At 36.4% G+C, this 23,085-nt stretch overlaps 1 protein-coding gene across 36 annotated transcripts in view; it reads right to left on the bottom strand.

Annotated features, from left to right (window-relative positions):
- Positions 1–6,135: 6,135 nt before the first annotated feature.
- The window catches only part of NRXN1 (neurexin 1), a 1,152,783-nt gene continuing 1,135,833 nt past the window's right edge, over positions 6,136–23,085 (bottom strand). For 26 of the 36 annotated variants that reach the window (XM_032877795.1, XM_032877797.1, XM_032877802.1 and 23 more), the window contains one exon: positions 6,136–6,843. In XM_032877795.1, the coding sequence (XP_032733686.1) occupies positions 6,536–6,843 (308 nt within the window). In that variant the 3' untranslated portion in view covers positions 6,136–6,535. The remainder of the gene's footprint in view (positions 6,844–23,085) is intronic. The other 10 variants (XM_032877800.1, XM_032877801.1, XM_032877805.1 and 7 more) reach the window with 1 other exon arrangement.

Here is a 23,085-nt window from a genome sequence, read left to right as displayed (position 1 = left end):
GAAGATAGAGTACATTCCATTTTGCACAGAGAAAACTAAAGAACTAGCAAGTGGGAACAATAGGAATCTAGAAATGAGAAATCACAACTACCCCACCATGAAATAGACTACCTTGCAAAAAGAGCAACCAGTCCTTTAGTCATGGCTAGGTAATGCTTTGTCTGGGATACCGTAAAAGTGCCATCTATATTAGAACTATTAACTCAAACCTTTAAAATTATCTTAATTCTGAACTTATAATTTTATGTGAATTCTACTCTATTAGTAACTGCCCAGAACATTTCTGTTATACTGTTAAGGAGGTAAACTTTATTTTCTTTTTTATCATCTAGTAAAGTATCTAATTCTAACTATGCAAAGCATTTGAATGTATTATATTTTAAAACTCTTGCAAACTACAAGTTGTTTCATCGCACTTTTCTTTTTTTAAAAGATTTTATTTATTTATTTTGAGAGAGAGTGTGTGAATTGGGGGGAGGAACAAAAGGAGAGGGAGTCTCAGACAGACTCTATACCCAGCAGGGGGGGCCGATGTGGGGCTTGATCCCAGGACCCCGAGATCATGACCAGAGCTGAAATCAAGAGTGAGACGCCTAACCACCTGAGCCACCCAGGTGCCCCTTATTAATAATCTTACTTCTCTAAATAAACTTGGTATGATAGAGTGACTGCCCAAGGACTCACAGCTAATGAATTTCAAACCAGACTTCAGGCCCCAAAAATCTGTCCCTAAATTCTGTGCTTCTGACATAACATTACTCTTTTATCTAACCGTGAAAACACGTTGTTCTAAACAGTAAATATCAGATCAGAAGTATTCAACAAAACTTATTTTTTTTTATTTATTTACTTACTTCTTTAAAGACTTTTACTTGTTGCTATTTTTACTGGAGGATCAATATTGTGGCTCCACATACTGGTTTTTTTGCACTCTTAAGCAGGGTTGATCAGTGGCATCTTAGAAACCATCACCATTTCTTTCACAGAACTGATTGAGATAAGAAACTTCGGATGCTACCATTTGAATACCCATATTCCTCACCCAGAATTGCTGTCTTGTTTGAGGGAACACCACCCAATGATTGTGTAAGAGAACTTACACAAGCAAAAGACATACTTATCATAGTTGGTCTAGAATCACTCAGTCTCCTTGATAAAAGAGGAACTATCAAGAAGTGGTCAAAGCATCTCCTTTGTATAAGCCTCATGGAGAACTATTTCCTCCTTTTCAATGAATTTAATTTTGAGGTCAATTAGGTGGGTTTTTCTGTTTGCTTATTTTTTGTTTTTAGTTTTTGTAGTCTATTTACCACTTTGGAATATTGATGACCTCCACAAGATGGATGCATTTTATGGACAGAGTCTTCTTTGCTGTGCGGTCGATATGTACAATGTATCTTCAAAATCCTTAATCAAGTATTCCAATCTTTGGAGAAGTTTGTCTTCAAATGAATATCATGTTGTTCCAAATAGTGGATATATGAGATGAACAGAGTGATTTACATATATTAGTACTCAATAAATATTTGAAGGTTGAACTTGTAAAAACAAAGCACAATTAATTTATATAAAAGTCAGATAGTTGAACAAGTTATAAAAAAGATACTGCCTCTGTACATTTAAATGTACATGATACCTCCTGGATGCTTACTTAATCCTCACTGAACCATTTATCTTCAGTATTATTTTTATGACAAAGTTTTGTTTATATCCAAGGTCTGTTTTGTTGGTTTGGTTCTTAACATGTTAGGGAATTTTTGATGTCCTTTGAAGATTTGATGAGCCTAGTTAGACTCTCTTCCCAGGAAAATGCTTTTCTGAATATATCTGTCAAATTTTATTAATAAATATTGTTAGAGGTTAAATAAATATTGCTCTGGGGATCTGTGTCCCATTAGTCAAGAATCCTTTATCTGTTTACTACTAAATTTTATACTATTTATTTCATCATCTTTAAAAATTCTTATATCTTTTTTTTTTAAAGATTTTATTTATTTGACAGAGAGAGAGAGATCACAAGTCAGCAGGCAGAAAGAGAGGGGGAAACAGGCTCTCTGCCTAATGAGGGACTCGGTCCCAGAACCCTGAGATCATGACCTGAGCTGAAGGTGGAGGCCTAACCCACTGAGCCACCCAGGTGCCCCTAAAAATTCCTACATTTTTAAGGTAAGCTACATAACATAGCCTTTAACTTAGACATTAAGAAGAGGTAGATTGTTTCCCCATTATATTTAAAAGTTATGAGTTAATAAGAAAGAAATAATACGTGTCTAGAACAAGGTAGGTATAAAATGGCTTAAATCCTCATGTTCAAACATTTTACTGTAAAAAAGGAGAAAAAGACCGAACTCATGCTTTCCTATCAGATTACTCTCAGAGGCCAGAGTTTTAAATCAGTTGTTAGCTAACTGTGGGACTGAGACTTACAGAAAGTAATTGAAGGATCATCTCATTTCTACAGTGACTTGGCTTTTGCAGGAAAAAATAATTAGTGAGAGATGAAAAAGTATATTCCTTTACACACTTGTCTTTTGCATTTTTATTTTTCAAATAGCACAACCTGAGCAAACATTTTTGACATGTTTTCTTGAATTCATTATTCTTATGGAAAAATAATAGCACACAAGGAGCCACCTTTTCTTTGCACTTAGTTGTGCAAGGCACATTAGTTCTTATTATCCTTGGGAGGTTCGTATTATTACCTTTTTTAAAAAAAAGAATTTACTTATTTATTTGAAAGAGAGAGAATGAGAGAGAGAGCACAAGAAGGGGGAGGGTCAGAGGGAGACCAGCAGACTCCCCGCTGGTCGGGGAGCCTGATGTGGGACTCGACTGGGACTCCAGGATCATGACCTGAGCCGACGGGCAGTTGCTTAACCAACTGAGCCACCCGGGTGCCCTACCCTTAATTTACTAATGCGAAAAGTGAGAGAAATGAGGTAACTCGTAGCTAGTAAATGATAGTATTGGAGTTTAATCACAGATTTACTTGAATTATTCTGCTTTTTATAGAGAAAATCGAATGTACGAAATCAGCAACTTCATGTTGTTTTTAATTACTTTTTATGAGTTTGCAGTTTCCTGGACAGCAAGATGAACAGATGTAAACAAAAGTACATTTCATGGCTGTATCTTTAAGTCTATGAATGTAGATGCACTTAATAAATGTTAAGCTCCAGAAAAATAGAGGCAGTATTCTTCCCTTGCTTGTCTAAAGGGCAGGTTTTCCTTTCAAACTCAGTCTTCCTTATGGGGCCACTTTGTCCCAAAATGGTGCCATAAATATATATATTTTTTAAATCAATAAATCCACAGTTGTATTAAGAAATATTTTATTAACAAAACAGTAAATTCCACTTGCTTAGCATTTCCAATAATGGATAAATTGGCCTTGCAACAGAAAAAAACAAAACAAAACCCTTAGATACCCAATCACACAAAGTACTAGAAGGGTAGGGTTATGTGGCCTTCCTTTGATGTCTTGGGGACTGACCACCTCACACATTATTGTAGTATTTGTGTTTGTTTGTTTGTTTTTAAAGGCAACACATTACATGGATAAAAAAGAAGCATAGTCAATCAGAAAAGTTACAGTCTAGACATGTAATCAAATTTATGCCAGGTAGTGTGAAATCCTGTTGACTGCAAACTATTCATGGAACCCGGATACATTTGGTATGAAGATATTTAGGATCTTATTCATGTCTTTTTTTTCCTCTCTAGCTCCTGTTCCTTTCTTTTCTTTCTCCATTCAAAAAGAAAGAAAGAAGAAAAAAAAGAAAAAAATTGCTAGATTTTGTGTAGGCCAATAACATTAGAAGTATTTTTACTGACAATATTAGATTACATCATTGCATGAAATTTTAAAATTTATGCTGGAAAGAAACAATGAAATCAATCCTAAACAACATGCTTCATAGATATACTGCTTAAAAATACCATTATTTATTTTCTATCAGATTTTGGAATCTTTCCAGATGGAAACTAGTTCAAGTTCAGTAGATCATATGGAAAAGCAACTGTTTCTTTTTAAAACCTCAAGATGTAAATTAGTGGTTTCATATTTACCTTCTTATTTCACTGGCTTTCCCTGAGTAAGACTGAATGAGAGGAAAACAAAACAAAACAAAAGATATGAATTCTTGAAGCTAGCAACTTAAAAAAAGAAGAAGAAAATCTGAAACACAAGATATGGATACTAAATTTTAGTTTTAAACCTCTACTTTCTGGGTCATGAAAAGACTTTAAGACTTTTCACACACCACAATTACTTGGCAACCATAGATAGTGGTGATTTGCTATAAATTATACATATTTCTAAGGTGCTGTATGTCTGAAATCCAGGCCACTTCTTGGCTTTTTTTTCATCATCTAAAGTATCACAAAAGATGTTTTGCATTTTTTTTGCCTTTGCTGATTAAAGCTAATTGTAAAGGTATTCTCTTTTATGAAATCTAATATCATTCATTTAGGAGATGTTAAAGTAATGCGACCAATTTTTACTGAGGCATCACCTTCCAATCTAATAATGCATTTCCTTTGCATTGCCTGCTCATATTAATAATTTATTGCTATGAACATCATTGATACAATATGCAAAAACAAGTGTATAATCTATACTTTTCTATTACTTAATGTGTGTTAAACTAAAACTATATTTAATGGTATATACGTAAAACCAGAGAAGTTAAAATATGGTCAATAATCAACAAATAATGATTTTTTAGATGGATAGTAATACAGAATCAAAAATTACTGAAAATACTTTCTTAGTTGAGAAAATGTTTACTTTCCAAAGTGTTCATCATGCATATCAGGTTCAGAGACTATATATATATATATATATATATATATATGTGTGTGTATATATATATATGTGTGTATATATATATGTGTGTGTGTATATATATATATATATATATAATATTTTATTGGAAACAAAATTTTTAATTGCAGCAGCCAGGGTTAAGGTATAAATTAACCAATTTTGCTTCTGTAACCTCCCTTACATAATGGTTCATATTCATGCAGCAATATACCAGTGATATTCTATTTGATAAGAAAAGGTTCCATTTCATCAGGGACTAAAATATTCTCAGGGTTTCTTGAGAGCATGATCTCAATGAAGCAAATCACCCCATTTGTCAATACCTTGGCACAACTATCTTCCTTCCTTCCTGCTTTTCAATTTGTCAGTAAACATTTGCTGTTACATATATGCTCGGGTTTTCCATCATATCTGATGGATTCCTCTGGATTGGTTGTGTGTGTATGCGTGCGTGTGTGTGTGTGTGTGTGACTGTAAATGATGAAAGTATGTGGAAAATGTGAGTATTGGGGGGAGAAAAGAAGATTATAAGATACATATGTATATAGTTTACCTTCTAATTCACACCTTCATACAAATACTAAAACTTAATTGCAACAGAATGAAAGCTGTACATGTTAGAAAAAAAAAAGTAGCTGAGTCTCTTTATATACATTCATACATATCTTCCTTAGAATAAACACTACATTGTAATTTTTTTAAAAAAGTAACTGTGGCAATTTATAATGGTGGCAAAAAAACAAAAACAAAACCCTGAAATAATTGTTGCTCTGATGTCATAAAACTCCCTATACTTAGCAACACTTATAACATTGAATTTACCAAAAATGGCTGAAGAGCAGAGATATATTTTGCATTTTCTATACAACAGGCTATAAAACGTCACTTATCACAGTCCAGAAAGCACACAGAGATGGATTTTATATAAACATATGTAATAACATAGTAAGCGTGCATGAAAATTTCCCAATGATTGCATCTATGCCCTCTTGGTTTTTTGTTTATTTTGAAATTTTAGTGTGAAATGTGCCTTATATTTCACATTGTTGAAAATAAGGCCTCCATACTTTTTTCCCTCACAACCAGAAAGGGGCTTTTTGAATGTGTTCCTACACGAGTCTTCAAAAAAGCCAGCACTTTGTTTCAAATGCAAGTTCCAACCACCGCTCCAGTTGCGCCAGGTGGCAAACCCAAAGGTTTGCAGGTTGGGTCATTCAAAATGACACAGTCTTCTCTGGCAATCGGACTAACTGACTTCTCAGGAAAGCGCTAGCACTTTGGCTAAATCCAAGATCATAGGTAGCTTCTTTTTTTTTTTTTTTTTTTTTTTTTTTTGTGGTGTGTGTTGTGTTTTTGTGTTGTGCCTTGATGTTGTAATACTCCTTTGCTTTATGAATGCGTGCGGTCATCACTGTCTTTTAGGAATGTTCCAGCAACATAAAGACAGGCAGAGTAAATGAAAACACTGTGGATGTTAGGGAATTTATTGGCCCCTGTTTTTTTTGTTTTTTTTTTTTTTTCCTTTCTTTTTTGGAGAAACAAGAGCATGAGATACTTTTTATTTTTTAAAAACAGTCTTTCCTTCCTGATTGCATTCCCTGTCTTCTTTTGTATGTGCTTCATAAAAAGGAAAGTAAATAAGTTTATATTATGTCTCAGATAAAATGAAGACTATTTCTATACAAGGGTCTTTTTAAGATCTTGGGATCAGACGTAATACTCTTTATCCTTGTTTTTCTTATTTTTGTTGGCGCTTTTCGCACTGCTGGGTTGTTTCTCCTTTACGACAGCCCCATTGGACTGTGCTGAGTTACTGATGTAGTTTCGACTCTCGTCCACATGGTAGGAGCCTTCATCCCGGTTCCTGTACTTGTACATGGCATAGAGGAGGATGAGGATGCACAGAGCGGCAGCAGCTACTATCCCCACCACCATGCCCGTGGTGCTGCTGGACTCTCGGATCACTTCCGCTGAGCCTGGGTATGGCTCTCTCCCGCCTGCTCGGGTTGGGTTAGCTGTGGGAAAGAGGGTGAGAAAAACAGCGTGATTATGGAGTTCACTGAACCCCCGAGAGCTATATTAACATTCACTATCTATTTCCATGCTTAATGGAATAACACCTACTGCTTTAGGAGAAGCCTACTGCTGCTAAAGGTAGCAATCCCTATGCCTTGTGGTCACTAAAAACTAGGGACTATGAATCAAAGGACTTGGGGAGAGATTTGTCTCCATCTGTTCTTTATTACAGATCAGTTTTGTTAACAAGATTTTGTAAGTGCAGCCCCCAAATAAGCTTCATGTAGCTCTTAAGGGCCACGTTGATGTGTCAGGTGAAAAATCATAAAGCCAACATGGTAAATAAAATTATAATGACACTATGTTATAATATCAGAGAGTATTAATTTAGCAATCAAACTGATGTTTATACAGAACACTAGGGTTAACTCTAGACTCTGAATTATGATAGCTGAACTTAGTATTACTTTAGAAATCACATAGCCTCATACATTAATGAATATGGTATTGAACAATAGGATAATCCAGGCATTCTGAAGACTTCTCTCACTTGTTTGTAAAAGCATGATTTTAGTCACATCTTTACAAACTAAAACAAAACTGAAGAGTTTTGGAGGCTTATTTATTCATATAAGTATATATGATCGCTGATCCATTAGCAGTGGTTGGGTGGCCACCAAAACTTAATTTGGGAAGGCGAAGTAGGAAAGTTCTTTTTTCTCAGTTTTACAGACTTTCTAAAATTAGGTATAAGTCAAAATTCAATACTTAATAGATAATAATGAATAAAGGACTGGCTAGCCTACTTTTCTTCAACTGGCAAAATTCTCCTTCAAGTCTTTCCCAAGTATAAATAAAGCTCTTCCATGGATACAAGAAATGGATTACAGGGTTCATTAATGTCTTCTCCAGGGCATAGTCAGGCACTGAAAGTGATAAAAGACGAAGAGAAAAAGTCCTGGGATTTAATTTGCGAATAGGAGCTGGGGGGCAGGGAGAAACTCTTTTTCTTTACAAAATTAACTTTTGGGGGGGGGTTTAAGATAGGAACTGTACAGAGATAAAAATCTATCCTATCTTTGACTCTCAGATCATTATATCTCTATGGATTGTGTTTTCTTTCTCTGAATCTCTGTTTTCTCCTTCATCTTACAGAAAAAAAATTACTTTTCAGGCATAGTGAATGAAAAATACTGCAATTTTCAAAATATTTTTTGCAAATTATACAGAATGAATTAAAGATTGTATACATATCAGACATATAGGTATGTGTATATAAATGGGGTATGTGTTTATACAGAAATTGAACAGTTCAAGACTAAAACTGTGCTTTTTACTATTATTAAATATCATTTAGTAGCTATTTTTTAATATTTCTACAAAAGTTCCTATTAAATATTGGTAGTCATTTATCAGCTATAGCTCTGTACTGCTTTGTAATGCCGTTTTTCAAACATCACCAAGATTTCTTCTGCATCATGGGGGAGTGTCTTGCTGTCACTTTCCTTTCCTTCCCCAAATAAAGCCTTACACACAGAGCCACTGACAAAGTAACAGTTCTCAGGCTCAACGCAGCAATACGCTGTGTTCTGGAGCTGTAAAATGTATCAGGTGAAACATTTCAATGCAATGTCACTGCTGAGTTTACAAAAGCCCATGTAATGTTGAATAAAAAGCCTTGTTGTTGCTTCTGTGGCCAACGGGGAAGGAGACAAAGACTATAATCCACGGCATTTGATTACAGGAAATTAATTTCCTCTTAAAAAGAATAGAACCTACTGCAGGAACTCTGTCACTCCGTCACAAACCAAAGACAGCGCCTGCTCTTTCAAAGACAGCCATCTTTGCCCAGGTCTGCCAATTAGCTCAGCTGCGAACTTTCACTGAAGGACAACTTGTTACTTGCTCATTTGTGGATCACTCTTTTCACATGGTGTCTTCATGCTAAAGGAAGGGTTTTATTTAAATGGTACTTAAATCTTTTCCCCCATCCTGATGGAATGTCTTTTTTTAAACACATTTTTCATAATGATCTCACTTCGTCAGAGAAGAATGGAGAGAATGGATATAAAACCCTAATCATATAGTTCATGCTAAGAAGACTTGAGAGTTTTAATGAAATGCAGGGTTGAAATGTTCTGTGCTAAGAGTATATACGTTCATTTTTTTTTTCTAGCTAGGAACTGGAATCATAAATGGACTATTTTATCCAATAATTTTAATCTTATTTTTATCTGCTCTAATATTTCTGATATATTTTCACAATAACCATGTAAGTAGCACAGCAACAACAAGCTGATGTTAAAATTAGAATGAGATGCAAAGACCAAAGCAAAGCCTCAATTTTGCCATATAGGCATTTGATAAACACCTCCTATTTAAGGAAAATACTCGCCTTTTTTTGCAACTCCAGCCAAAATGTTGCTTAAGTCACATGCAGGACTAAAAATATCTCTGTAACCCACATGTAAATAAAGATTCTAAATATCATTTTTTAAAAATAACCGACCAAAAAATGCCAAAACCTAGTGATGAAACACTTTATCCTTTTTCCCCCTGATTCACATTTAAAAATTAATAACCACCACAGGTATTATTATAGGTCTGTTCACAATATATAGTTGCTTCCATATCTCACTGATTAATGATTTTTTTGTTTTTGCTTTACATCTGAAGGTAGGTGACATTTTTCTTAACCTTTGTGCTAAGATCAGAAGTATTTATACACCAAAGACATCTCTCCCAGATGCGCAATAAAAGGCTAGAGAAATATGGGGTGCCTGGGTGGCTCAGTCGGTTAAGCTTCTGACTTAGGGTCTGATCTCAGGGTCCTGGGATTCAGCCTCACGTTGGGCTCCCTGCTCAGCACAAAGACTACTCGTCCCTCTCCCCCTCTCTCTTTTCCTACAGCTCTCCCCCACTCTCTCTCTCTCAGATAAATAAATAAAATCTCTTTTTAAGAAAAGGCTAGAGAAGTTTAAAGATATTTATAAGTTATACATGTGGTTTCATTTATTAATGGTTTATTTTGATGATTGCTGGAAAACTTTTGAGGAAATTTCTTATTAATTTAAATGTAGAGAACAGTAGAAATGGCCAAAAAAAGCTAAATGCCTTCTTATATAATTTGGTGAAAATTTATATTAAAAAGGAAACAGAGTCATCTCTTAACCCTTTGTAGCAATAAGAAAAAAAGGAATTTGATCAGAGAGATCCATATGCAATTTTTTTATTTCATGCACTTGAGAATTTTGCATTCCCTTCACACTCCATAATACACTAAATCAAGACATTTTAAATAAATTCGACAATCTAAATATGTTTTCTCAGCAGTGCTAAAAACCAAACAAATGAACTACGGTTTACTTTCACTCATCTACCTTTCCCTGTCCCAGCATGTGATGAGAACACTTTCAAAACAGGTAAGAGAGAGTCAAGGAGGGAGCTGAGAGAAAGGAATACATACATATTAGGGGTAAGTCCGTCAATGGTCAAAAGCTAGCAGACTTCGGGGTGAAACTAAGCTAAATGGACCAGAGGTACAGAGAGCCCAGGTCAATGGAAAACTTGAGCAGGACCAGGGATGAGTACTGAATAAGCCAGAGCACCTAAGGGTCCTTTCTCCTGACTGAAAACAGGCAAGTAAGCATCCAGCTGTGGGGGTGACACATGTATTTTGATTTGAGGCTTAGGTTGGAAGCCAAAAAAAAAAAAAAAAAAGAGAGAGAGAGAGAGAGAGAAAGAAAAAGAGTAGATGAAATATCCTAAGTGCCCATTTATACCCCATTTCAATGATTCATAAAGTAGGAAAGCATCATGAATGATACACAATTTATGTGAACACTAAAACAACAGATGATCTTCCTCCTGTGTCATTCATCCCATCATCATGTAACCCTCAGAGTCCCCTGGAATAGAATAAACTACAAGGTCTGCTACCTGTGGGGGGAGCACGTCCACACACCTGAAGGGCAGTTTGAAGGCTTCTGATACCGCCTAAATGATTCCGAAGCTACTGACTGCACGGGCAAGGACAAAGAGCCGTCAAAAGGGTTATAGCCTCTTTCATAGAAGCTACTTTTCAGATAAATGGCTGTGAAAGTATTCCTCGGACCCAGAGATGGGTAAACAGTGCTATCTTAGAGGACAGATAAAAACTGATTTTTAATTCTCTCTTTATCTCTGTCAAATATTTGGTAAGATCTGATGGTCTCTTTGAGAAGCCATCTACATAGTCTGCTTTGGCTCAGATTCATCAAGAATCCTGTATGTCAGCTCTATGTATTTCCTTGTTTTTCACTGTCTGATTAATACCGTGATTATTTAGGCAGGCACAATCTTTCAAGTGTTAGGACACCAATTAACATAGTTCCACACTATACCCTAACCCAGTTTATTCATATGAGATAATAATTCATTGTGGAAAATGTTCAGCACAAAAGACACATCTCCATGCCTTGTCATATAAAAAGAATAAAAATGCATTTGTACTTTCCCAAAAAATTTAAAAATGAAATATTTAAAATTTTAGCTTATCCATAACTTTGCTGAGATAGTTATTTTAAACTACCACAACAGGAAGAGAAATTGTCCTGATGTATGTTCTTTATTTTTGACAGCCTTTGGCACTACATCTGTGAAAGAACATCATTTCCCCAAATAAGAACTCATTTAGATCCAGTTAAAAACACATAGAACAAACATGCTTAAGTGATACATGAGGCTATGGCAGAGAATAGAAAAGAGAAGACTTTTTGTGGCAGGTCTCCCTCCTCACCAGTTCCTCTGACCCTCTGCTACCAAACCCTTTGCTCCTCTCTGCTCTCCCTTCTACTTCTTCCCCTCTCTACCTCTTCTGGATGGCCCTCTCCCAGCTCATGAATTGTCTTTGAAAATGGCCTTCAGAAAGCATAATGGGTCAGCAAGGTGTTCAATGAGTGATAAAACCTATTGCCAAGCTCCTAATTTCAAATCACGATACAAAAGAGTCTTTACTGCAAAAAAAAAAAAAAAAAAAAAAAAAAAAAGTCTAAATGTGATGTTTCACTAGAACATAGTCTTTGTGTTTCATATTGGAATGGCTTACCTTATCATTTAACCTTCTAAATTTGTTTACAGAATAAAATTATATACTTTATCACAATAAATGCTCTTCTATTATGAATTTTAAAAACTTTGGTTAGGTGGATGGGGATGTGTAGGGCACATTATGTCATTACGCTTTTCACTGGAGCCTGTATTTATCAGTTTGCCACTGTCAGATTGTATTTAGTCATAACCTTAGTTTAGGCAAATAGGGAATATAAAGTCCACATTTACTTAGCAAGATGATTCACAACTGAAGCTCTAAAATAACATTGCATTCTGGAAGGTAAATTTTTGAACATTAGCCAATTTTTTCAAAGAGGCTTCACTCTGCAATGGAAAGTGTCTGGTATCCTTTGGTTATTCTTTCTGAGACTGGAAAAACAGCAATCAGATATTGTTACGAAAAAATAAAACTGCTCTTGATTTATGTTCTTAAAATACTTTTTGAGAAATGATGTTTAAAGCCCTAATTCCTGTCACATAAAATGAAGGTTGGGTGGGTGGTGGGACTATATTTCCACTGGTGAGTTCACCAAGGCAATAACCATGCTATCAGATGCTCTTTTTATCACTCAAATTGTCATTTTTATGAAACTATTTTGTATACTTGGATGAGCTGTTCTTTCACTGTAACCTTATTATATTTATGTTGTTTCCAAACTTAGCTTTTTAGGGTAAGATTACAGTTTCCAGGCAATTCTTATTGTTGGTTTTATTTCTTCAATATAGACTCTTTGTGTAGAGGTATGTCATCAACCATGACCCTATCACATGAAGCAAGAATTTCACCATACACTGATGACAATGAAAATTCTGCTTTTGAGTTTGAAGGAAAAAATATAAGAGACTTTCAATTTAAAATGGTATCATAATGATAAAATGATAAAAGTTGATTAAAATGATAAGAAATGATAAATGATTAAAAAAACCAGAATATGAGCTATATATTTCAGATCAGGAGGGGTATATAAAGGATTATAGAACTCCATAATGCTCAACATATATCATCCTGCCATTGTTAGATATCCTATCTTACAATATCCTTTTAAAAAATTATTGGCAAGATGCATTTATTGAATTTTTTTCTAAGAGTCTTTGACCAGTCTTTCTGGTTTTATCATAAAGTAAAAGAGATCAATTTTAAATTTCTGTCTCCACCCCATGTAGGAAAAAGCTGCCTAAAATGATCTCATTAGGACAGAGCACTGTACTGTGTTTAATAGATGTAGAAATTATTATAATTCTAGGCTAGTCTTGAAAATGGTTTCAGATTTATGGGGGAAGATTTGATTTTTCCAGTACCCAGTTTCATTAATACTGTGAAAAGAAAATTGGAATTGTAGGCTCCTGGGGTGTTTGTAAATTGAGATTAGCACAGTTTTGTCCCTCATCTCCAGAAAAATAAGATTTATTATTTTTTCTGCCTCTGTGCTTCAACACAACCTGGGTCAGAAGAAACAATCATGATGCAATCCCTCAAAAGGATGCACGTTTAAATGCCACAGCTGCAGGAAAGCAGGTAGGCAAAGATTTGTATGCATGTGGTAATTTCAACTCACACTGTAGTTTTTTGAAAGGTGACGAATGCTGGATGTTTCAAATCCCTCCCATTTTCCCTTGCCATCAACTCCACCCAAGCTCTGCATATTCAGAAGTTTGCTCATGAAGGTCAGACAAAAGGCTTGAGGGAGGACATGTCTGACATGTCTTAGCCCTTCTAATAAAACGTTGATTCAGAAAGAACTTGGAAATCAATAAGCCTTTGCTACCTATGTGGCTGCTTGGCCTAACATTTTCCTCTTTCAAAGACACAAAGGCGCCTGCATGAAGGGATGTACAGAGGACACCCCTGGGGAATTGAGAGATTATCTTCACCAGAGATCTCAGTATTACATGGGAGGGTATGCTAGCCTCAGAAAAACTCATCCTGTGCCTGGAGGACAGGAAGCACCAACTAGGACAAGCTACTACCTCAAATGACAGACATGGGACTAAAAAGGCAAGGGACAACCATACCCTGTATGACTTTGGTCACAGTGAAAACTAATAGAGCAACACACACATTCTCCCTCATCTCTGGGAGAAGCCAGAGGATCATGGCATTTACAGAAGCCCGCTTTTCAATCACCGAATACTTTGTAAACTGTGCATCTATAGCTTAGTCATCCATAGGCTTCATAAACTTTAACATGGTCATTGTGCCCATAAGGTTTTATCAGAACCCTTGAAAGTGTCAAGGTATTTACTGAAGTATCAGACCTTCATGGTCTGCCCACAGCTACCTACTCAAACTTGTCTTCACTTTCTCTCAAAGGAATCTGCAGTCATAATTTTATTGCTGTCCCTCATTTCCACATGTCAATAAAATTCTACCTACATGCCTGGCTCATATAATCTTTCTCATTGTGCCTGGCTCAATACTACTTATTCCTCAAAATTAGCTTAATGTTCTATCTTTAATGAAGTTTCTTAAGAATATTCACTCCTTCTGTCAACTAAACATAGTGAACCAGAGTTATATTCAAAGGACTGTATTAGGTCCTTGGGGTAGAGTGGATAACCATACACACTTGACACTGCCATCGTGGACCTTGAGTATTCCAACCCAGAATCATATAGTTAAACTTAAAGCAACAGCTGGAACATGTGTGATGAAAGAAAAGGGTAGTACCATGCAGGAGTAGAACAAGGGTTTCTGATTTAAACTGGAGAGTCAGAAAGACCTGACTTGGCGACATTTATGCTGATACATGGAAAAGGTTTGAAGACTAGACAAGTGAAAAGCGGGCAAAAGAGTCTTCTAGTCAGGAGGAATGAGGAGGAATGACCTTGTGGAAAGAAAGCTTGTTTTTCAGAAACTTAACAAAAACCAAAATGGCTGTAGCACAGTGAATGTTGGGGGAGGGTGAGAAGAAATTTGAAGGTGGATATAAAACTTAACATACGGATTATAGGCCATACAATGAAGCCATACATGATGAGATCAGCATATTTGACTTCATAAAAAGCAACATTTTATTGGGAAAAGGAGTCACTAACCAAGTGAAAATGCAAATAAAAAGGAGAGGAAAAATATGTGTAGCATATATAACACACTAAGAGTTAATACCTCTAAAATACAAGGAGCATATATCAAGTGACACGAAAAAGACCAAACAATCCATATAAGAATGGACAAAAATGCACTCAGGCAAGCAGAGAACAGAAGATCCAAATGGGTGATTAAATGTAGGACAAGATGCTTGATTTCACTAGAATAGAAGTCAAAATAAAATAAGGAGGTTTTTTTTTTTTAAACAAAACTAGAGGAATAAAAAAATGTGATAATATGATAAACATATTTATTTGGGAAATGGGCAATACTGCTGGTGAGAATATGAATTTTTCAATCATTTTTAGGAAGTAATCTAATAATACTTTCTAAAATTTTAAAAAGATTAAATTGCAATGGATAATGGGTACATGTGAGCTCATTATACAGCCCTCTAACTTATTATATGCTTGAAATTTACAATGATACAAGTTAAAAAAAATAAATATTTTAATCAAATAACCTCAGTTTGGGGAGTATAGTCTACATAAGTAAATATACCAGCATATAAATATATAAATACAGACTGTTTGCTATAATGTTATGAGAAGAAAAGAAAAAAGTGTAAAAACTTAAGAGTTTGATAACAAGCCTATGGTTGAATAAATTACATCACACCCATAGTCTAGACTTTTATGAGCGTTGAAAACAGGAGTTAGAGTCAAATCTGTCAACCTGAAACATGTCCATAATATATTAGTAAAGGAGAAAAGCTAGTTTAATTCATATACCATGCTTCTACTTCTATATGGCAAGAAAGAAGAACAACCCTATATTTATATGTTTTTAATAGGAACATGGTGAAAGATACATGAAAGATTCATGTCAAATTGTTACCATTGATTAATATATGAAGATGGGAAAAGCAGGGTGGGGGGGGAATAAAACCAAGTAGAAAAAGCTTACTAAAATTTTTCAACAAATATTTATTGAGTAACAACAATTTACCATGTACCATATTCAATGTTGATGATATCAAGGTACTTAAGACAGCCATGGTTCTATATTAGTGTATTAGAAATATAACAGAAAATATAAGAAAACAAGATGATTTTAAAATTAAAAAATTCAGTAACAGAAGGCAGCACAAAATTTGGTACTAAGAGATAATAATGAGGAGGCTTTAGAAAGGCTCTCAGAGTAGAAGGTATTTGAATTGAGACTTAAAGGAGAAGAATGATCCATGTTTCTATTTTGAACTCTGGAAAGCCACTGATGGTAAAGAAGGAAAACTGTGAGATAGAATGGCCAGAAGCTGCAAGAACAGAATCAAGAAGATATATGGGGGGATTTATAGGAAACCTACATTCATCCCAATCTTCCCTCAACCATATAGGACAACCTCCATTTTGGTAGGGAGCCCACACCATTGTGAAAACTTATTTGTTTCATTTCTGTTGGGTTGATTCTTTGTTTCCAGACCATGTAGCTAGGCCTTTGATAGCTTCCTGTAATTCTCTTTTCTACCACTTCCCTCACCTTCTAACATCTAACGAAGACTGCACACACATGCTACAGAATGTATGTTTTCTGACTGATTCGAGGAAGAGATTTTGGTTAAGTCCATTGCAGGAGTAGACTGGGGTGAATTTAACCATTAAGGAAATGTGAGAGACCTCTGATTTCAGAGGTAGTAAATAGGTGGGCAAAACACTGGCAGTGAGATCTTATATATTCCCTCAACACTTCCCTAACTTCCAGCCTCTTCAATACCTTCAGTAAAACGAGGAAATAGGATATTTATCTCATGAAACGAGAAATCACTTCTCCTGTGCTTAGGAAAATTGGGACCAATTTATATCAATGCAAGTATCATATCTGCATTTATTTTCCCTATGCCTCCAAGTAATAAGCCACTTATTTCTAATGACTAAGTCACTAAGTTATTTAAAGTCAACCAAGTTAAAAGTCTCCAGTTTGGTTGTCTTATTTACATCATCTGACACCCATAGCACTACAAATAGTTGAGAGCTAATTTGGAGCTCTTTTCTCAAAATAAGCAGAATAGTTGCAGAAGTTTGTAGGATACTTTTCAAGACTGCTTCTACTGGAAAGGAAGCTGAAAAGAGCCTTATCAGTCAGGACAAACTTCCTATCATTGTTAAGCAAAAGAAAAGCCATCTAGGCAATACTTGAGAAAATCATCTTCAAAGCCAGGGAACCTGGAGATACTTGGTTTTTCATCAAAATGTATTAAATTCCAGAAAATGCCAGAAGAGCTATATTTTGAAATGTAGATTATACTCTCCATTACTGAGTTTTACTCAACTATACTCTTCAATAGCAAAATATCTTCTTTTTCTGGTTGCTCAATGACTAAAACACCTAGGAATATATACACTCAGAAATCACTTTTCTTGGGGTGCCTGGGTGGCTCAGTCATTAAGCGTCTGCCTTTGGCTCAGATCATGATCTTGGGATGCTGGGATCAAGCCCTGCATGGGGCTCCCTGCTCAGCAGGGTGTCTGCTTCTCCCTCTCCCACTCCCCCTGCTTGCGTTCCCTCTCTCCCTGTGACTCTCTCTGTCAAATAAATAAATAAAATCTTTTAAAAAATCAGTTTTCTTAACATGCATTTCACTTTTTCACATATAGAAAAGTCAACAACCAATCTACAAAAACCGAAAGGATTCACTCCAAAGAATCTTCAAGCCTGGAACTAGGTTAGGGAGAACCTGGTTTATTGGAAGAAAAAAATGGTACCAAGACTGTAATTCGAGTAGTGAGGCATGTGTGTGTGCGTGTGTGAATACTGCAGCCCTACTTCCAGTTCTTGGACAGAAGTTGCTGGTCATGTTTTTTTGTTTTTGTTTTTGTTTTGTTCTGTTTTTTACAATTTACATGTTAAGTCCAGGTTTTGAAGAGCTCATGGTGTTATTTTACCTAAGTATATTGTGTTATCAAAGCACGCTTTCTTAATTTCCCTCCAAATATTGCACAGATTTACCTTTAGTAGATACATTTTCACATGACATAATTGTCAACTGATGCTCAGTGTAGCTACTCTGCCTTCTCACTCCCTCTGAGGCTTAAATTCCTTTTCTTATTTTATGGAGCTAACAACTGTTACCTTTGCTGAATTATTAGTATATGGTTAGCTCTGTGCTGCACCTACACATACACGTTATCTAACTTATGCCTCGGAACAACTCTGTGATGTAGGTGTTACCACTGTTTGACAGGAAAGGAAACTGAGTCTCAATGAGCTTGTGGTTATTTAGTCTTCACAAATAGCAAAGACAAAATTCAAACTCAAGTATGTCTACAGTTATTATCACTTTATACATTCGGTATGTCTCCATTTAGGACCATGGTACAATTTGTTAGTATTTTCCAGGTCATCCTTTCCTGTAGAACTGAACAGTTGTCCTTTTCTGCATAGCGGTCCGGTTCTACCCCTTCTAACTCCACTCTACTGCGCCTGCTGCCATCTCTCTGTCAATTCTGGCAAAAGGAGTTTGTATCGCACAGAATCTTAGGAAAGCATCAGCGAGGGATAAGAAGAATATTGGTCACTGGGTTCTAGCCCAGGTACTGCACCTGACTTGCGAAGTGACCCTTAACCATTTACAAACCCCTGTTAACATTTTTTCATTACAAACATCATGGTGGTACATTATTACCTCCCAAGGTCCCCAGGAATATCAGATTGGGTAGAATAATAAATGTGCAAGCGCTCAGAGAAGGATCAAGTATGATATAAAAACAAGGATAGTCTGACGATCCTCCCTGTGTCTTCCACACAACAGGTATGGAATCCACAATATTACGGCACGCCATGGCTAGGTTAGCCGTGATGTTGACCGCTTAAGACATTATCTTCTCGGGGGTCACTGCAGTCAGGGACTTGCCTAACGTTCACGGAGGGCCTGTGAATTCAAGTGACAGAAAGATCACCTAATTTGCCAGGCATGTTGACTCGGGTCCTTAACTGTCATGCTGCATGTGGAGCTCATTTCCGTTTATCTGGGAAACATTTTGTCGTCACGGATCAGTGCTCCCTGGCACCCATGGTTGGAGTGCATTAAATTTCTCCCTCTTTCAAAATTTCATTATGGTATTTTATATTTTTAGGTATCATGAATCAATCATGACTCCGAGCACTCTTTAGTCATCACTGACAGCAAGGCTTCTTATCATGGAAATAATGGCTCTTCTGATGAGGTATTAGGTTTCTTTCTAAAATTGTTAGGTCAGTTCTTTGTTCTTCCTTCCTTTCCTGCTCTGGAATCCTGTGGTGTACTCGGAATGAAATGCAGGGTAAGATTTCTAGCCCAGCTGTCTGCTGGGGGCTAGGTGCACTGCTCCTCGGCCAGGGTCCCTGCACACCGTCTACATACTACATAAGTCCAGGTCATTCTTGGCCCCAGAGCAGTATATAATTTTCCTGATTTAACACTGGGTCTACTCACTTTGGGTGATCATCTTTATATTCCTGCCAGAAAGCTACTGCTGTCTCAATTTTCTTTTGTTGGAAAAATATCACATTCTTTTTGGTGAAAGTGTAAGAGCTGAGGTGAAAGATGAGCCAGGTTCTCCACTGAGCTCCTCAGAAGAAAGCATGTCAAGCCTAGAGCTGGGAAATATAGAAGGAAGGCCCTCCAACATGGGGGTGGGGGGGTTGTGGAGCATGTGGTGCTGTGGCTGGTTAGGTCACGTCGCCCTGTCTTCCTGGATGTCTTAGGAGGAAGAGCAGGCAGATCACCAGCACAGGCAGGAAGGCTAATCACTCCTTCTCTCAAGAGCTCAGCAGGGCAGAGACCTGCAATTTTTTCCTCCAAAAATAAGAATAGCAGTTGATATGTGCTCTCTTCCCATCCTTACAACCTAAATTTATCCCAACTGACGCACCACTCTTGTCTTCCTGGTTTCAGAGTGGCTACTGAGAAAAGTTTTGTGCTAATAGAATTCAGAAACACTTTTTAAAACTTTCTGGGTGTTAAAGTGCCAATTACTAACATTTCTCCTTCTTGCCAGGGGATATACATTTATTTCCATTTATAAAATGGGTTACTCCTCAATTAATAAAAGTTAGTTTATATAATCAAAGGTTCTGTGTGGCAGACTGAATGCTAAACGCTCTCCGTGCTGTGTCTTTTATCAGCACAACAATGTCATGAATATTTACCATTAGTCGCGCCATTTTGCAGGTGCAAAAAGTCAAGTACACAGAGGTTCAGTGCTTTGTTTCTGATTACACAGCAAGTGGCTAAACTCAGACACCCTGACTTCCAAAGTTTGGTCAAGGAAGTGGGAGATTTTAGTGTGCTCCTATATGTGATACTTTTCTTTCTACTAGTTTTCTTTCTTTGATGGCCTCTGTCTGTATTGGCATCTTCAATACACCTTTTTTTAACCTAAAAATTAATAAAGTCTTGTCTTTCCTATTTTGTTACCAATGCCAGGATTCCTATAACAATGAGGTTGGGTTAGGAGTTAATAATGATGACAATGATTCAATCAACAAGTCCAATGATAGGGAGGAGACCTGCAGACTCAAGTCTAGTGTAGCATTTGCTGCTCCTTGGAGCTTATGAACCAACAGAGAAAGCATATGGCTCTTCACGGAGGCAGCATGTCCTGTCATGTGGTATTATTCAGAATATGCTGGGTCACCACCGATATCATTTGAGAAAAAGTACTTAATACCAAGAAAATTCCACAGGAAACCAATTCTATTACCAAAACAGATATTTGATAGAAATCACAAGAAAGCATGATTTCATTCCTCCCGGATTTCCTATTCCCATAAGAGATGGACTTAGCCTCTATTTTGCTGAACCTATACCCCATTTCTTTCTTCAGGGTTGGTGAATATTTTTAAAATGAAAACAAAGGCTCTTATGGTATTTTAGCATTTTCTAATAAGGACCTCTGATATGAAAGGTTATTAGTGTTTCAAAGTGGGATACATGTAGATTGATTAAGAATTTATTGTGTACTCATTATTGAATAGATTTTTCTGTTACTCAATATAGGAAGGTTCTGTATTAGCAGCCATGTACTTTTTGCAGACTTTCAAGTATGCTTAATCTAACATAACAAACTCATTCATCTCTTAAGTAATAATTATAGCAGCCAATCATGTGTTAGTTAAGATGCTGGAAAAGAGCCCGCTCTCTCTAACCTCAGTAGGGACTGTGGCTCATTTCTTTACTCAGATCATATCTGTATGCCTTATGAGGGCCTTACCAGAAGACAGAATAAATCATCTACTGGCAAGAAACCAATCCCAGCAGCAACAGGTCCCCCATTCCTCAGTCGGTTTATTATCATTATTTGTTATACCCTCAGTATGTGCCAGGCACTCTGCTAATCACTCCGTATGCGTCATATTCTTTCAATCTATAACAACTCCATTCTCCTCATTTTACAGACTAGGAAATTGAGTGTCAGAGACACTAAGTAACTTTCCCAAGACCAGGAAGGGATGCAACTCGAACTAGTTCTATCTGACTCCAAAGGGACAGCCAGAACTAATATTTACTCCTTGTTGCATATCATGATGCTTAAAAATGCTTTTAAGAGCTTTTCTAATGTGTGACAATGATCCATTCTATTTTATTGTTTAAAAAAAAAAAAAATCCAGTGGCGCCTGTCAGTCCGTTAAGCATCTGCCTTAGGCTCATGTTATGATCCCAGGGCCCAGGGATGGAACCCCATATCAGGCTCCATACTCACTGGGGACTCTGCTTCTCCTTCTGCTATCCTCCTCCCTCATTCTCTCTCTCTCATAAATACATATAATTAAGAAAAAAATTCCAAAATCACAGAAAGGTTAAAATAGTTCACATTGAAAAAAAATTGTGTTCTGAAAACAAAAATCACCTTTTATTATTTTGTTTCCTACTGGTTTCCTGGTAGGAACTAATTTTGGTGAATGAAATACCTTGGACTCACCTTCATTGACCAAGACCTGAATATCCCTCACGACCTGACCAAACTTTAGACAGGCTTCTTCCTGCCTCTGGGCTCCTGGCCTCCCTTTCTTTTGTGCATTTACTTTAGAAAACTTGTAATTTCAATTTTCTTCTCTGCCCCTTTGATATGTAAATATTTTAAAAAGCCTCTTGTTAGTGTTAGAACCCAGGATTCTTTTTCTCAAGGACCCAAGAGCTGTCCCTTTGAAATACAACCTTCAAGGGTGATAACTCCCCATCTCCCAATTTCTGTGGGAAGTTAGGAGCCTACCTTGGAGCAGGAGTTGTAACACCACCTCCGGTCATGAAGATATTTGAAGGAAAATGATTACTTTTCCTTTGGGTGAAGCCATTTAGCAAAACACAGGTGGTCTATGATCCTTTCATGGAAGCTCTTATAAACTCTCCAGTCTTCTTTTTTTCAGTTGAGTTGAGTTTGAGGTAAGCTCTGGTTGAGTTCTGGCCTCCATGTATTACAATAATCTTGAATAAATCTTCCTTGCATGTTTAATTTGCCCCATGTAATTTTTGTTTTGATATTGTTGCTCTCAGAAGAACATGGGAAAAGCGAGTATAAATAATGTCTAATGACTTTCTTCTGTTTTAACCATACACCGTTCAGTTTTATTCTGGATTTTATTTTTTATTTCTGGATAATTAAATTTACATGGGAAAAAAATGATTCCTGTACCAGAATGTTATACACTGAATGCCTACTAGCCCATCAGTCTCCCAAATCCAGGTGCTTGCCCTGCCCCTTTATGATTAGCTGGGCCCTGACTCTATATGATTGGCTTTCAGTGTGGCCTGGTGCTTAGGAGATACTCTAGATGTTTCCAAAAATGAAGTCCTAATTATTGCCGTTTTTCTGGCTATAGCACAACATTTCCATTTTAACAGCAATGTATTGGCTATTATGGCTAATTAAACTTGCTTTTGAATAATTACATAATACATACACAAAATTTAAATGTAGCACAAAATTATCTTCTAATCAGTCTCTAAAAATATGATCTAATAAGTGATATATTCCTTTAAATGATTGTGATTACTTATTTAATGAAAAGATGCGCCTTGTTCAGTATACATATCTTTATTCCTAATGTGGTTAATGGGATCACTTCAGTAGAAATCCTTTGATCT

The sequence above is a fragment of the Lontra canadensis genome, unplaced genomic scaffold, assembly GCF_010015895.1.
Source record: "Lontra canadensis isolate GAN:19392208 unplaced genomic scaffold, GSC_riverotter_1.0 scaffold61, whole genome shotgun sequence".
NCBI lineage: Eukaryota > Metazoa > Chordata > Mammalia > Carnivora > Mustelidae > Lontra > Lontra canadensis.
The sequence above is the reverse complement of the archived record's forward strand: the minus strand, read 5'-3'. Positions and strand labels throughout refer to the sequence as shown.